We start from the raw sequence: 18,265 nt of genomic DNA, 5'->3' as shown, positions 1-18,265 counted from the left end.
TTCCCACTTCTTCGATGCGTTCTTTTCCGTTAGAATCGTTGTCGTAATAATTATATTCGCCGTAAATGTTGGGGCCTTTTGTGCATAACGGCTTTCCTTCTTTTGTCTCTTCTGCAACAAGATTATTTATTTCTTCTCTTACCAAATGTATATTTAGGTAGTCCCCATTATCAATCTTTTCGTTGTCATCGTAAAAATCCATTCGTTCTTCACCGAGTGCTTCATTGGTGGGGGCGGATTCGACCTCTGAATTTCCTCCATCATCTTGTTCCTCAAATTGAGGACTTGCCGGCGGGAAAAACTTCACAATATTACCTTCTAAGCAGCGAATCTGTTTTAGATTATCAGCATTAAGTCCCTCTCTTAAATTTGTCAGTTGTTTGGGCAGGTCATCTCTCTCAGCTTCGACGACTTGCCGCGCTCCTTCCAAACTAGCTAATTTTTCATTCATATTTTCTAACTTGGTTTCCAGATGTCGCACTTGACCTTTATGAACACGATATTTCTCTTCCAATTCTTCATCCTTGGCCCGCATGTTTTCTTCATGTTGGGCGAGCAGATATTTTTCGTGGGCCTTCGCATTTCTCAATATCCGTTCACTTTTTTCAACTTCGATTTTTATTTGAGAACGCAGTTTGATTACTTGCCCCTGCAGAGATTGTAAATTGTGTTCATAGGCTCGCATTTGTCCGTGCAAACCATCTTCCAATTCTCTGTCGTAATCTTCCTTTTTTTCTACGTAGTTTAATTGTCTGCTTTCTTCCAATTGTTCTTCCCAAGTTGAATAGTCCCATTTTACGGAGAGCATCCATCCTAATGGAGGTTTCATCGACTCTTCGATTTCATCATCGATGTACATATCTGTGGATTTCCGACTCCGAGTTGTTAGAAGTTTCATTGCCGACAGTAAACACATATCCACCTCACATGGTAATGCATTCATATGGCTTGGAAGATATTTTTGGTATATCCTCAAGTACCGTCGTAACTGGTAATATGTATTTTCTACCAGTACTTTCCATGCCTCGACGTGTTTCACTTTTTCAAAGGTTGACGTCGACGTTAACACCTCGAAATAGTCTGCCAAAGTGGTGACAGCTTCTTCTATGTCTTTGAACATTTTTGAATGAATTTAAAATTTTTTAGATGGGACTCTTTGTCCTCTTTTCAAAACTATGTATATATATTTTTTTTTTTTATTTGGGACTTCTGTTGTCCTCTTTTCGTTTTATTTTTATTTTTGCCCCTATGGCTTTTTTTTTTTTTTGTTTTTGCCCCTATGGCTTTTTTTTTTATTTTGCCCCTATGGCTTTTTTTTTTTTTTTTATTTTGCCCCTATGGCTTTTTTATTCAAATTAGTCCCTTCGGCTATTTCAAAATGCCCCTATGGTCTTATATTTAAAATGCCTTAACGGACTTTGTTTTGTGTAGAAATTCTCCTCTATTTCTGGAGAATATCTATTTCTGCTTGTAGTGAGTCTCTTACCACTGGTGGGGGAAAACTCCTACAATTTTTTTTTTTTTTTTACGGCCGCTAGTTATTTCCACTTTATAAAAAAGTGAAGGCTCGATTGACCATATTTAAGCGGGAGAAGAGAAAACACAACCGTATCGTTTGGTTGTTGGTTCAATTCTAATTTTATTTTTAAAATATGTTCCTTACGTACTACTGAAACTAATCTAACTTAACCTAGTCGCAGCCACACAATTGTTCTTATCTATTATTAGATTTAAAAGAAACATTGCATGGGTGCTTGTCCCTTCATTCAAGTGGTCTTGGCTATCCACTGTACGCATCGATACTGTGTGTGTGGGTCATGACCTTTATTATCTTACACATTATCGTATGCGACAGCGCACAAGATCACTTAATTCTACACATGTGATATTTTATGACCGCTGGGAAACTGATAATTTGGAAATATTTATTTTTAATTGTTGGATTTTCCCAGCGCCTCAATCTCACTCAAAAGTATGTACAAAGTATTTTGTACAGATGGAATAAATCGGTCTACTCCTTCTAGTACCTCCTTCACAAAGGTCGATATTTTCAAAAAGAAAAAAACATATTTTTTGCACAGAAAGGCGAACAATAATCCGATTTTGCTTTGCAAATCCTAATATTTGCATCAGTTCTATGTCAGGTGCGAAAATGGACTATATCGGTCTACTCCATCAAGTACCTCCCCCACAAAGGGTCAAAATTTTGAATAATTACAATTCTTATAAAATGTGATGTAAGAGTCCGACCGTCTTCAAATTACGCATATTTCAATGTTTTTATTAAACGAAGTTCTGGTGTGAAAATGGAACATATCGGTCCACCCTATCTGGTTCTTCTGCGCCAAAAGATCGAAATTTTCAAAGAAACAAATATTTTACTGCGCAGAACGAGAAAGGTTTTTGCAATAAAGAATATTGCAATAAATCTGCAAATTCTAAAATTTGTATCAGAGCTATGTCAGGTGAGATACTGGACAATGTCGGTCCACTCCATCAAGTACCTTCCCCGCAAAGGGTCAAAATTTTGAATAATTACAACTCCTATAAAATGTGATGCAAGAGTCCGATTGTCAAATTCCACATATCCCAATATTTTTATTAACCAAAGTTCTGGTGTGAATATGGAATATATCGGTCCACTCCTTCTGGTACCTCCCCCACAAATGGTCGAAATTTGGAATATCCATGAAGCTCATAAAATGCCAAGTTAATATCCGATTCCATTCAGACTTGGCACATCTCAATATTTCGATCAACACAAGATCTGTTATAAATATGGTAGAGATCGGACAATTCCTTCTGGTACCTCCCCCACATAGAGTTCAATATTTTGGAAAACAAAACGCTCAAAGAATGTGAAATAAGCATTTAACTCTCTTCAAATTTCACACCTACAAATATTTTTGCTTACACAAGATCTATTGTGAAGTTTATATATATCTGCGAACCCGTTCTGGTACCTCAGTCACAAAGGATCGCAATTTTCAATAATGATGAAGTTACCAATATAGACCAAACCTGGCACGTCGCAATATTTATACCATTTTTATTTAGAGATGGACAATATTTGAAATGGACAATATTGGTCCATTCCTTCAGAACCCACTCCATAGAGAGAGGGGTTTGAATAATTACAACAGATGTCAAAATACATTTAAATAATTGAACATTGGCATTGACAGACAGACGCATACCGTCGGCAGAACCGACTGATACTTTTTAGCTTGTTTTTTTTTTTTTTTAGTTTTTATCATCAAAACCCTCGAGGAGTACTATCCGAATATATGGACCTTATAGGCAAAAATAATTTCAGAATTATAAATTTTTTGAATTTCTTAAAAAATTATCGCTCAATTTGAGGGAAATTAAAGCGGGGTTGAGGCTGGGCGAGAATTTTCATTTGGGCCAATTGTATATTCTGGGTTTTAAATGAGGAGTCACAATGTTAAGCTGAATTTGCTGTCAATAGGTTGTTTGCGTTCCCAGTATATAGAAACGTCCTTGCAGAGAACTCTACGTATAGATCACAGTTTTGCTATGGACCCCATATAACTATACCTCTCAGTAGACGGTATTTTAAGGATTTCAACTACATGTATTCAACAGAATAATTTCGAATTTGGTAATTGGAGTCCGTGACGCTATCTCTGACAAATAATTGGCTATATAGGTCAACGTTTTGGTATAGAACCCTTATAAATGTACCTCCTAAAATTCAGTATTTTTGACGATTTTTTTCACCAGCGTATTCTCAAATTTTGTATTTGGAGTTCGTATTGTGTAAAACATAATTCGACAGAAAATTGTCTATACGTAGCATCCGTAGAAAAGGTATATTCCTAAATTCGCTGTTCTGAAGTTTTTAGCGACATTTTCGAAAAGTTTGGAATTTAACATTTAAAGTTCAAAATGCGCACCACTTTATATGACAGCTACTTACCTATTCAGACCCACATGATACCTTCCGATTCAAAATTAATATTTGGAATTTGCAATATGCACCGTCTGCTCTGGCAGATAATTGGATATACAGGTTCATGTTTTGGTTATTCAAAACATTGACTCTCTGTGGGGTAGGTACCAGAAGAAATGATTCTATCCTACCATTTTTGTAACAGATCTTGTGTTGATTGAAATATTGAAATGTGTCAAGTCTGAATGGAATCCGATGTTGATTTCGTGTTTTATGAGCTTCATGAATATCCAAAATTTTGACCCCTTTGTGGGTGAGGTACCAGAAGGAGGAAATAATGGGATATGTGAAATATAAAGAGAACCGGATGCTTATTTCGGATTTTATGATACTTTTAGTTATTAAAAACGTTGGCAATTTGTGGGTAAGGCACTAGAGGGAGTGGTCCGGTCTTCACACCAGACCTTGGGTTAATAAAAATATTGTGATTTGTGTAGTTTGAAGGCAATCGGTCTGTTAAATCACATTTTATAAAAGTTAAAAATTTTCAAAATGTTTACCCTCCATGGGGGAGGTACTTGATGGAGTGAACCGATATTGTCCATTTTTGCACCTGACCTGACACTGATGCAAATTTTAGGATTTGCAAAGTTGGAGCAAAATTGGCTCTCTTTCTCTCTTTCTGTGCAGAAAAATATATTTTTTGAAAGATTCGACCTTTTTTGGGAGGGTGTACCAGAAGGAGTGGACCAATAGTGGCCATCTCAGAACTCGTTCTAAGTTTGATAATAAGATTACGATATACTAAATTTACACCAAAACGGATACTCCCTTCGAGAGTTATTGTGCGCAGTATCCAGCCAGACAGACGGACGAACGGACAGGCATCGCTGGATCGCCTCCAAATGTCCTGAAACTGATTTGGTCCAAAGAGACCTAGGGTCTAAAATCGTTTTTTCGATGAGCCACGTTTTGGCCGTATCAAATGATATATTGACCTTCTCCAGCCATATGGCTGAGGGAATAAAAAATAAGAATTAAGTCTCGCAAGGAAATGGGTTAAGAATCCTTGCCAATAGGGGCAAAATATCCCACTAGGCGGTATTTTTGGATGTTGATGTCAATGGAGAAAATATTCTATGCTAAATTCCACTATAAGTCTCGGAACAAAATAAATCTCTATATGTGATCTAAATCCATAAAAAATCCCTTCGAATTGGTCACAAAAATAAAATTCAAGATCAATAAACTCTACAAATCTTATATTTTTTAAAACAATTTTTTATTGTTATTTCATATCACTTATCAAAAAAAAAAAAAAAAAAAAAAAAAAAACGAGAACTATATACAAATAATAGATAGATATATTTATGTGTGTTTGTATAAAAAAAATCGCATAGCTATTCAGCACCGTTTACAAATTATCTTATCACTAGGGAGGGTTAAAATAATAATAAAATAAAAAACAAAAACGTATTAAACAAAAAGAATTGGAATTTTGTGGCATTTTTCGCTCGGCGATGATCACTGTGTAACAAAATTATATGCCTCCCTTACCCCTCCCCCCCGTTTCTCCATCTCTCCTCTCTATTGGCCATAGTTTCAATTATTTCGTTTTATTTTCGCAACATTGTTCCACCATGCCTAGATAAATTGATTTTTACACGCAACAAATGTCGGGTTTTTCTTCTAGTTTCCCCAACAGCTAGGAGGGGGAAAGGCAAGGGAGGGAGGCCGGTTAATAGCAAATTATCATCTTCCCAGTTATTTTTTTATGAAATTCTCTTTGGAATCTTCCCCACAAAATTGACTGGTAATTTATTCTGACCCATTATTTCCTGTTGCTGCTGCTGCCGCCGGCGGACTGGGAACATTGGGCACCATTGTTTTTATGAGACCTGGGAAAATTTCCGCCTGCAAATTGCCATAGGGAACCTTTTCACCATCCACTGTCAGTATGCCAGACTCACTTAGATCAGGTTCTATGCGAAAAGCTGAAACAGGTATTACCTGCATGTGGGGCGTGGGAGCCTCGGCCAAATGGGTGCCGGCACTTAGATTCAAAAGGAATTGTACCAATTGCGACTTGCCAACCCCGGCCCGGATGACAACCAAATAAATTATGCCATCATTCAGCTTGGAATCGGGGACAAAATAACAATCCGAGGCCAGATGAGTGGTATAGGCCGCATGGACCATGACATACTCGCCCTCCTCACAAATCCAATCCGCAGCCGGGGGTTCGGTGATGGCGGGTATTTTCGATTGGGGCCTTGTGGTGTTGAACTCGGCATTGGCAGCCTCAATGCGACTTTGTATGGTGGCCACACTGCGATTGGAGCGCAGCGAATGACCCGGTATGGAATAGTAGGCAGTGACATTTGATTTGGCTGAGGCCCAGCTATCCGGACTATAGGTAGATTGGGATATAATGTCGGCAAAGTCATTATCATCATCATTTTCACCATCACAGGCATCGGCAAAGCCTTCATTGTTTGGCCTTTCCGCCTCATCCTCATTGAGGGCATCCTGGAACCGCCTTAAAACCGAGGTGGAGCCCGATTTACGTACCTTGTGCCGTAGGGAACCTCTCACCGTTTCCTGAGCCGTTCTCTTCCAGGGCAAATAGCTTAGTTTACCCTTATAGGTCCTTAAATTAAGAATCCTGTGTATTGACCACAGGGTAAATCTTTGGGCCCCAATGGACCTTAACTTTTCACTTTCTATATCCACATCGGCAATGAGACCCCAACCAATGGCCAAAAAGGAGAACATTTCCTGTTGCTGTTTTTCTTTGGTCAAAAGCTCGACGCGCACCACATCCAAGGGGGCCCATTTTCCGGAGACACATGTCAGCGAGGCATTTACAATGGGCTTGGGCTCATAGGGTTCATTGTAGCAATGGGCAATACTCTTGGCCAGGCCATTACCCGAACCACAGGGTATAATGCCCAACGGCAAATCTCGGGTCAAAACTCTCCAATCTAAGCGCTCCATAATGCCATTGAGTACCTCGAAGTAGAGGCCATCACCGGAGGCCACCACAATGCCGCTGTATTTTTGAGGCAAATCCTGACGTTTCTTCACCATTTCCCGGGCAAAATTGGCATGGGTTGTGACCATCAGTTCATAGGGTATGTCGGCTTCCTTGAGCACGGGAATCACTTGCTTTTGGAACATAACTCTACCCTTGCCGGATCCTGATTTGGGATTAAGGAAAATCAGTAGAGGTTTGCGGCCCAGGCTATGCATGTCGGAGCCTTTGTTTATTTTGATGGCACGCTGCCATCTTTCGGCGGATTTCAAGTTATCCTCATAGGTCAAAAAGGAACGGAATCTCAGGATTCTCACAGTGCGCATGCGCCTCAGGGGTTTCTCCTTTCTCACATAGGCATAGATATATAAATAGGCAGAAATATCCTGCTGCTGCTGGGACTGCCTCTGGCTGTCTGTAGAGCCCTCGCTGTGATGCTGCTCCTCATCTTCTTCCTGTTTACGCTTGCAGGAGTGCAATACACCTCCCGTCTTTTTCTTGACCTTGCCACCACAATAGCTACCAATTATGTCCTCCATGCGTATCAATTGCTCTGTAATCTGATCATGATCGGGGGTCTCGCGTCGCAAATAAATTCCGTTGGCATTCAATTGGACTTGGATCTTGAGATTATGTTTTCGTTTATTGCGATTATTGATATAGAAGTTCTCCGTTAATTCGATGCCATTCGGTTGATGGGAGGGTGAAGAGGTTGGGGAGTTGGTTACAGGTGGTTGAGACATGTTTGTGGTTGAGACATTGGGTATTCCACTGGGCGGCTGATGATGATGATGAGGGGGGGAGTTATTGTTGATATGATTACCATAAACTCCGTTGGCGGTCATGGGTCTTCCCTTTTTTCCCCGCTCCTTCAAATTGTCGTTATTCCTTATCAAAGCTCTGGAAAGTCTTTGATTTTTTTTTCAGTTTTTGATAAAAAACCAAACTACGGCGCCTTTAACTGTTTCGAAAAATAAAGGAAAAATTAAAAAAAAAAACGATTTTGATAAGAAATTTGAAAATTGTAAAAAATATTCAGATAATGGCGATTTAATGATTTATTTATCTGTTTTTTCAAAATCTTAAAAAAATTTAAAAAAAAAAAGATTTTGATAAGAAATTTGAAAATTTTAAAAAAAATATTCAGTTAATGGCGATTTAATGACTTGTTTATCATTTTTTTTTTTTTGAAATTACAACAATTTCTATTTAAATCCAATAAATTCTTGTTCCCCACAACCTCCCTGGGAGCCCACCTAAATTCTACTTTTTTTTTTTCCAAATATCGACTTGTCCGTGTTTCACCTTTGAATGTCCGTTGCCTACTAAAGACGTCTCTTTTTTTTGCCATACGGCTCAATCATGCTACGATTCGAATTTGGTTATCAGTATAGTTGTTGTATTTGTTGCTGTTGTTGTTGTTTTTATTATTTTCTATTTTATATCGGGCTTTTCTTGTGCTTTATTTTACCCATCCAACCAATAGCTTTGGTCATATCAGTTACCAATTTTGTTTTTTTGCTGTTCAGCGATAGTAACTCGATGTTGATATCAATACCACCTTGGTGGCAGTGACACCCTACGAAGTGATATATAGAAAATGCGATTTGTTTGTCATTGGAAGGTTAAGGGTTCAGCCCACAAAAAATGCCTTTTATTCATATCCCAAGTTATGATCTGTGGAAATTGAAAAGGGAAAAGCCATTGAAAATCGTGCATTTTGGGTAAATGCATATACTGGCCGAGGATGGTAATAGGTGAAGAGATAAAGCTTGAAATGTGAAATTTTTTATTAGAGTCGCTGTTCATGTGTAGTCTGACATGCAGGTTGCAACAAAGTCAAACGCCATAATTTTTACATTTTTTTTATTTTTTTTTTTATTTTTTTTTTTAATTTTTTTTTTTTAATTTTTTTATTTTTTTTTTTTTAATTTTTTTTTTATTTTTTTTTATTATTTTTTTATTTTTGTAATTTTTTTTTAATGAAAGCCAAAGAATGTCGGAAATAGCATCGAATTTCAGAATAAGTTTAGATTTGTTCGAATTGGTCACCTTTGGCACGAATTATGGCCTTCGAACGGCCAATGAAACCGTCACAAAATGCCCGAATGTTGCTCTGCGGTATTTTGGCCCATTTCCGGCCAAGCGCTTGCTTGAGGTGTTCGACACTGACCATTGTGCGCTGGAAATGAAGTAAGGATCCTCATTTTGCAACCATTCTTGTGTGGCGCGTTCTGAGTCCTGTTGGAATGTCCAAGGTCTGCGGCCAAAAAATTTCCCTTGCCCAAGGCTTTAATACACTCTCCAGAATATTTTCGTGATAATATTCGCCATTTATTCTGATACCACGGTCGATTAACACAACGAGCGGAGAGCGACCATCGGCTGTTATGGCGGCCCACACCATCACCATGGCCAGCGCTTAAGTTCTGGTGGCCAAACGAAGGTGCACATTTTCACCTGACCTCTTTGCCAAGTAAATACGATCATTTAATTTTAACGGCTGTCGAACGAGTGGCTTAGAAATGACAGCAGTCTCTGAAGTTGGTTGCAGTTTTTTCATCTCACCCTGTTTATCTTAACCTCAGATACCAACAGAGACCTTAATATAAAATTTCAGGATTATAGCTCGGAAATTTCCCCCCCTTACCAAATTTAGTACCATTTAGTACAATTATAGTACAGCTATCCAAAATAAGCTTCTTCTCTTAACCACAGACACCCACAGTGACATCCATTTCGAATATCAGGATTTCAGTATTATCCTTTTCCCCAAATTTAGTACTTTTCGTACAAATATAATACCCATTTGCAAACCCCACCCCAAAATATCAATTCCAGATACCAACCGAGACCTCAATACCAAATTTCGGCATTCCAACTCTACCCCTTTATTCAATTCCAAAATTTAGTTTAAATCCAAATCTCAACCTCAGATACCAATGGTATTTTGGTAACTATGACAAAATTATTCGGAATTGGGTAAAGGGATAGAGCTCAAGTTCCGAAAACTGATATTTAGGTCTCTGTTGGTATCTGGGATGGAGATATGGTGGTGGTTTTGGATCTGGAATTGAGATATGGAGGCGGTTTTTCGAAATGTGTACAATAATTGTACGTAAAGTAAATTTGACATGGAGGTCTCTGTTGGTAACCGGAATTGAGCTATGAAGGTGGTTTTGGAAATGTGTACTATATTTGTACTTTATTTCGTACCAAAAAGTACAAGATGGTACTAAGTTTTGTATTAGGTGAAGGGATGGGCTGGACTCCTCAAATTTGATATTGAGATCTCTGTAGATATCTGAAATTCAGATCTGGTGGTGATTTTGGATATGTACACCATTCTTGTACGAAAAGTACTAAATGGTACTAAATTGGGTATTGGATAAAGAGTTATAGCTGGAATCCCGAAACTTAATATTGAGGTCTCTGTTGGTATCTAGAATTGAGATATGGAGGTAATTTTGGAAATGTGTACTAAAATTGTACGAATAGTACTAAATACTACCATTACTACTTGGAACTATTTGGTACCTTTTGGTAATGGGTGAACAGATAGTGCTTGAAATCTGAAATTTTGTATTAGAATTGCTGTTCATGTGTAGCCTTGACATATGGAGGTGCTTTCGAAAATGTGTTCCATAATTGTACGAAAAGTGCTGAAAGGTACTATATTTGGTATTGGAGGAAGGATGAGAGATAAAATTCTGAAAATTAATATTTTGACTATTTCTAAAAATTTTATTTTTAATAATCAAAGAACTTTTGGAAATGAATTTTCTAAAAATATATAATTTACTTAATTTCTTATATTTTTTTTAATCGTGGAATATTTTTTTTATAATAGCGGATTTTTTTAAATATTGTTTTTCCTACTTTTTTTAAGAATATCCAACAATATTTTTATGATCGTGTACTTCTTAAGAATATTAAAAAAAAAACATTTAATTGTCAAAGAAAATTATTTTGTAATCAGGTATTTTTTTAAATCATAATTTTCTTTCGGCATTTTTTTTAAATATTAAAAAAAATTTTTGGTAATCAATTTTTTTTAAATATACATATTTTTTTTGTAATTTTATAAATATTTAAAAAACAGCGAAGAAATTGTGTTTTTTTTAAATTAAAAAAAAAATTATTTAAAGTTTTGTTTATATTCGTTTATTTATTGACCATTCTAGAAATAAATGGTCATGAATTTTTAAGAAAATGCATGACTAAAAAAGTTTATAAATGTACGGTTACTAAAAAATAAAATTAATATTTTTTACTTATCATTTTAAATAATCGTGAATTTTTAAACCCGTATTTCTTCAAAGAAATTTTATATATATATTTTTAAATTTTATAACTCATCTTTTTAAATTTTAACTAAAATGTTTTTCATATTCGGGGATTAAAAATTTTCCTAAATTGTTTAAAGAATATTTCCTACATTTTTTTTAAAGAATATTTTTATATTTCATGAAGGTTTAAAAGAAAAAGCCTGCCCAAGAAGAGCATTATCAAAAAAAAAAAAAAAAAAATTGGAAAAAGTTAACATAATTTTATTATAATTTTTCGTAGCCATAAATGTTTTTAAAAAGAATATTTCTTTTAACTAATTTTTATCAATATTTTTTTAAGTGAATTTTTTAAGTATTATTTCTGCACACCATTTTTTTTAATCATGGATTTTTATCAAATATTTTTATAAACTATTTTAAATAGATTTTTTTTTTTAATTTATTCCATATGTTATCATAAATTTACCCCATTTGTCTTCTTTTTTCCACAATGGATTTCATTCAAAAATATTTTATTTATTTTTTGTTTTCAGTTTATATTAGTGAAATAATGTCATTAGCCCAGTTATCGTGTTTGAAAAAAAAGTTTTTTTTGTTTCGTTTAAAATTCAGCCAACACTGTTGCGCTGGATACATGCAATTTGTCAAACAAGTTTTTATTTTTAACAACAACAAAACATATCCGTAAACACTAGTGTTTTTGTTTTCTGTTGTCATAAATTTTTATCATTTTTATGAATTTTTTTTTCTGGGGGTTTGTAAATGTTTATTCGCAAATATCCACCTCGAACAGGTGGTCCCGTCATTTTGTCACCAAAAACAATTTATGATTCATTTATTGTCTATATTTTTTACTTTTTCATTTCGATTTGCAGTATTTTCTACCATTGCTAATTCTGCGAAACTATAAAACTTCAGATAAGATTACATGTATGTATTTCAGTTGTGGCTGTTATTACACGGAACATATGTATTTTTGTATGTAGCGGGTCGTATTTTAGTTTGTCACCACCTCCCACTCTTCATTTTTTTTTTTTTTTTGATATTTATTTGCAAATCATTTTTGATGATGACGTTGATGAGATATGATTGATATGCCCAACAGACCCTCTGAGGAGGATTGCAAAAACGTCAATTGTTGGTTAACTTTCAAACAATGAAATTTAGAAAGGTAACTATCAACCTATCCATCCATCCACCCATTCAAACAATCACTACCACCATGCCTGCCTCCCACAGTCTACTTCTCCAATGGCATGGCACAATAACACAATACCCGATTAAATCACATTTCACACACAGGAACACCACAACAACAACAAAACAAACACTCACAGGTGGTTGTGTGGTGGGGTTAAGCAATCGACAACAATGAAAATAATAACAATAACAACAACAGCCGAGTGACCACTGCTCTATTTCCAAATTCATATCAGACAATGCTCCATTTATCTATCTATCCAACACCCATCTATCTCGTTTTTTTTTCTGGTGACGATGAGTAAATTCCCCTCTTTCCCATTCCCCACCGCCATTACATTTCTAATCCAACAATAATAACAACGACACCAATGCCTTGTTTACTATCACGTGCGTATATTTTGTTATTGTATTTGTAGATGGACGAACGAGCAAGCTAACAAACGAACGACCGACCAGCTTCGTTACACTCGTTTTGATTACCTTTCGATTTGACGGTTGATTTTAAACTAAGTTCCAACAACTAAACACTGCAAAACCAAAAAAGAAAAAGGAAATTCACACTTTGTTTTTTACTATCAAACACAAACATATACCCACTTCGCCACATACCATACCTTCCCCCCACACAAATGTGTGTGTGCATGTATGTTTATGTCCAAACCGTTGCCCTCTTCATTCAACTTTTAATTGACTTTGAAGCAAAGAAAAAACAAAATCAAACATCATCTTGTGTCTTTGAGTTAAGCTCAGCTTTAATTTCTCTTTCTCCCCATCATTTGTCTTCTCTCTCTATAATTGGGGGGAAATCATGATTACAGGTGTTTTGTTTTTATTTTTTTCAAACGGGATAAATTCATTCTCTCTCTACTTCCCCTTAATATTAACATCTCTCTGAGACATGGTCTTTTGTTTTTTTTTTGTTTCAATCAAATAGTAACTACAATGGGATTAATCCATTGTTGATAGCATTCTCTCTTCCTCTAATTTACATTTTCTCTGAGCCAAGGTCTCTTGATTACAAGTGGTTTTGTTATGTTTTTTTCTTTTTTCATTTCTTTACTCCAAATAAAAGATAAAACGGGATTAACTCATTGTTATTTCTCTCACCTGCATTAATCTCTTTTGCAAAAATGACGGTAATCGAGAGTGTGGGGAATTACGAAAATGCAAGATTACAAAATATTGGCTCTTAACGGCAATGTGTTTTTTGATTTCGTTGTTGTTGTTGCTATTGCAAAGTTTGCATTGTGTGCATGGAATTGTTATTGTAATGTTGGTTGGTGTATTAGATTGGGTCACAGAAGTGTTTATATTGGGGTTAAAAGCGGAAATATGAATTAAAAGGCAAACAAAGGCGAATCTTACACAAATGAGAAAATTTTCCAAGGCAATTGAAGTCTGTGGATCTAATAAATGGTGCAGAAAAATGAAAATCTTTTGAGCCTTTGGAGATAGGATATGTAAACAACCTTCGTACTAATGAGGAAAATATTAAAAATCTACACTGCTATTGGCCACTGTATACGTTTTTTTTGACCTGCTCTCTTTACATAGAAATATCGACCTCATCTAAGAAACGCGATACATTTCAATTATCACAAAACACACAAAGTCATGTTTCTAAAAACATTTGGCCTAATGCCGGGTTGCAGTGTTGTCATTCTTTTGTGTGACTGTTTTTTTTTTTCGCTGTTTATATCAATGAGTTACATTTGGCACCACCTACAGGCTGAACCGCCCCTGATGACTGTGCCAACCATAGCATGTCATTACCAACTATTGTCTGTGTCTATCTTTTGACCTTAGTGCAAGGTAGCATTTGTAAATTATCATACATGATATTGCATTTTATGCTTTGACATTTGTGTGCGTTTTTTTGGATTTGAAAAAGAAAATTATGACTCAATATAGTGGTTTTAAGGTTTAATAATTCCCTGAAGCTGGGCTCTTTTACGGAGGTATACACCCTTTATAAATTTTTTAAATATTCGCGATGAAGGAAAAAGTTGATGTAAAATGTCTAATATAACTGTTATACAATGCAATCATGCAGTGAAATATTACAATATTTGTATTTGATGGAGCAAATTGTCTTTATAGATCTATATATTACTGTTATACAATATGAAGAAACTGTTATACACCTATATATAACTGTTATACATTGCAAAAAAAACTTATACATCGACATAAAACATATATGTAACTCAATATGTCACTTGCACATTGACATCTGGCATATGTTCAATGAAATTGTAAAGGATATCTTACGCAATGCCTAATATAACTGTTATACAAAGCAGTCTTGCAGTGAAATTGAACAATGCTACTATTTTATTGTGGAAATAGTCATTATGGATCGATATATTACTGTTATACAATGCAAAAAACTGTTATACTCCAAAATATAACTGTTATGCAATGCGAAAAAACTGTTATACATCGACATAAAACATGTATGCAACTCAAAATGTCACTTATACATTGACATCTGGCATATGTTGAATGCAATTGTAAAGGATAACTCACGCAATGCCTAATATAACTGTTATACAAAGCAATCTTGCAGTCAAATTTAACAATGCTACTATTTGATTGTGGAAATAGTCATTATGGATCGATATATTATTGTTATACAATGCAAAAGAAACTGTTATACTCCGAAACATAACTGTTATACAATGTGAAAAAACTGTTATACTGTGACAAAAATCAAAAATTGCACTTACAATTTGACTTTTACATGTATGCAATGCAAAGTTAATGTTATACGATGCAATGAAACCATTATACATTGTTTTAAGAAAAAAATGAAAAAAAGTTCGTGATATAAATGTTTAACATAACTGTTATACAATGTAATCTTGCAGTGGAATATAGTATGTTACTATTTGATTGTACAAATACACTTTATAGGTTGATATATAACTGTTATACAATACAATGAAACTGTTATATATCGATATATAACTGTTATGCAATGCAAAAAACTGTTATACATCTACATAAAACATGTATGCATCTCAAAATGTCACTTAAACATTGCCATCTGGGATATGTTGAATGCAATTGTAAAGGATATGTGACGCAATGCCTAATATAACTGTTATACAAAGCAATCTTGCAATGAAATTTAACAATGTTGCTATTTGATTTTGGAAATAGTCATTATGGATCGAAATATTACTGTTATACAATGCAAATAAAAACTGTTATACACCGATATATAACTGTTATACAATGCAAAACACCGCAATTTAATTTTCGTAAATCGAAGTTTTACCAATTGAGCCTCGTACATTGAAATATTAATGTAGTGCAACGAAAAATAAATGTTGTACATTTTAATATAACTGTTATACAAAGTAAAATAACTATTATACAGTGCATTAAAACTGTCATACATAAGAATATTAAAAAGGAACTAAAAAATTTATACATGGTGATTTTATTGATATAAAATCGCAATATAACTGTTATACATGTCAGTATAACTGTTATACAATGCAATAAAAATATCTCTTGCGCATCAAACCTGTATTTAAATTGTATACAACAACTGTCATACATTTTAATATAATTGTTATACATAACTGTTATAATATAACTGTTATACTTTATAGTGTTATAATGCAGCATTGGACTTTAACAATTCTGTCATCCAGTGTCGACAACAATCCGAAACACGCAATAAATGAAAAATAACTGTTATACAGTGCCTTATAACTGTTATAGTGTAATATTAATTTTAAAACTGCAATGAAAACTGTTATATATGACAATTTAACAGCTGTATCGTGACAATATAACTGTTATACATGACTGTTTAACTGTTATACAATGCAAAATGACTGTTTAAAGCGCAATGAAGCTAATCGACTTGTAATACAACACAATGTAACTGTTATACATGGACAAAATGTATTCGCTATATCTAAAAATATTACATTTTATTATTATATTACATCCAAAAATTCTGTCAGCCAATGGCTCGAGTCGACAACGATCCTATTCCTGGAATAAATATAAAGGACGGATATATAGTGCTTATAACTTGTATATTGTAATATTATGGTTAAAATTGCAATGAAAACTGTTATATATGACTCTTACATTTGTATAACATGACAATATAACTGTTATACATGACTTCTTAACTGTTATATATGACTGTTTAATTGTTATACAATACAATATAACTATTTGAAGCACAGTGTAACTGTTTGAAGTGCAATACAACTTTTATACAATACAATATAACTGTTATACATAGTTAAAAATTATTCACGATAGGTAGTGAATGTAGTTCTCTTATCATATTTCAATACAACACTGGGCTTTTTTACTGACTGCATGTTCGCGGTGTCCTGAGTAGACAACAAATCCATAACCAAAATAAATGCTCGATAACTGTTATACAGTACAGAATAATTTTTCACTGCCATAAAACTGTTTAAATTGCAATATATCTTTTTCACCTAACAATTTAACTGTTATAGCGTCACAATATAACTGTTATACATGTCAGTTTAACTGTTATACCTGACAGTTTAACTGTTATACATGACAGTTTAACTGTTATACATGACATTTTAACTGTTATACAATGCAATACAGCTATTTAAAGTACAATTTGAGAATTTGCAGTGGATTAGGAGTGTAATAAATTGCAATATAACTGTAATACATTTCCTGAATTTGAGGTATAATGAGAGTTTTTCTTATTCAACCCATATTCATGCCGACACGTTTGCATTTTTTATCTGATTTCTGATTTATTTCTTTAATATGAGATATAATACAAATTTGATTTTTTTTCATTTTCAGGTGTGTAAATTGAAATAAATATAAAATTTGAGTAAGTACATCAAATATCCCGAAAAAAAATATTTTAGAAGAAACAAAGATTAATTGAATAATTATTTGAAATTGTACCCTGCCTTAAAAAGTAAACCCACTCACGGCTATAAAGACACCCATTTGACAATTCTTCCTGATCAACATATGGTTTGTTCCAGAACCTGCAAGAATGTATTATTTTTTAATATGGTATCGGAATTCTCCCTTTATGATATTAAAAAAATGCAAAAACAATAGATTTTGCAGGTAACAGAGCAATAGTTGTATGTCTAACATGTAATTGTACATCCATCATTTTTCTCATTATTTAATCGAATTCTAATTTTTTGTGATTTATCATTCCCCATATCGAAAAAATTCGAATTTTTATTTACGTTCAATGTCTGTCATACATGTCTGTGAGCTTTTCTTTATTACTGGCCACATAAATATTTACCATTTCGTTCGATATTAATGAAACCTCTCTTATCGTGGCAGCCGTAAAATTATTTTGGCAAAAGAAAAAAAAAATACTAGACACCCTAAAATCATTGATCAATGAGTCAACCTAAAAAATGTGTCTAATCGCTGCGAGAGCTGGCTATTCTGTGACGTATTTATGTGACAATTAGTTGTTATTTGTTTCATTTCGTTGACATTTTATTAACAAAAATATTATCAAGTACCTTTATTTTTATATTCCGATTTTTTTTTTGCTTTCTATGCAGGTGTGACTAATGCTGGGAAGGAGTCACATTATTTTTATGTCAAATTTGATTATAGGGTATAATCGTTTCGTAGAATAACGTTGGGCTATATACAAATCATTTTATATCCGCATTGATATGGCTAGATACGGCCAAAACGTGACTCATCAAAATTACGGCTTTAGACCCTAGGTCTCTTTGGACCAAATCCGTTTCAGGACATTTGGAGTCGATCTAACGATGTGCGTCCGTCCGACCGACTGCTGCGCACAATAAC

General features: G+C 34.3%; 2 protein-coding genes across 5 annotated transcripts in view; one reads left to right on the top strand and one right to left on the bottom strand.

Annotated features, from left to right (window-relative positions):
* The window catches only part of LOC101895256 (ecotropic viral integration site 5 ortholog), a 145,468-nt gene that overhangs the window by 71,046 nt on the left and 56,157 nt on the right, over positions 1–18,265 (top strand). The gene's annotated exons all lie outside the window — the stretch shown is intronic.
* Positions 5,263–12,942, bottom strand: LOC101896015 (sphingosine kinase 2). Its single transcript, XM_059121896.1, has 2 exons — positions 12,923–12,942; positions 5,263–7,911 (listed from the first exon to the last, which is right to left on the bottom strand). Exon 2 carries the CDS (start codon positions 7,793–7,795, stop codon positions 5,735–5,737), a length of 2,061 nt encoding a protein of 686 aa, XP_058977879.1. The 5' UTR covers positions 7,796–7,911; positions 12,923–12,942; the 3' UTR covers positions 5,263–5,734.

Source organism: Musca domestica, unplaced genomic scaffold (genome assembly GCF_030504385.1).
Source record: "Musca domestica strain aabys unplaced genomic scaffold, Musca_domestica.polishedcontigs.V.1.1 2, whole genome shotgun sequence".
Lineage (NCBI taxonomy): Eukaryota > Metazoa > Arthropoda > Insecta > Diptera > Muscidae > Musca > Musca domestica.
This window is presented reverse-complemented; position numbering and strand designations above follow the sequence as displayed.

Excerpts from the sequence above, each read along its gene's own strand:
- LOC101896015 (XM_059121896.1), bottom strand. The coding sequence starts at position 7,795 with ATGACCGCCAACGGAGTTTATGGTAATCATATCAACAATAACTCCCCC.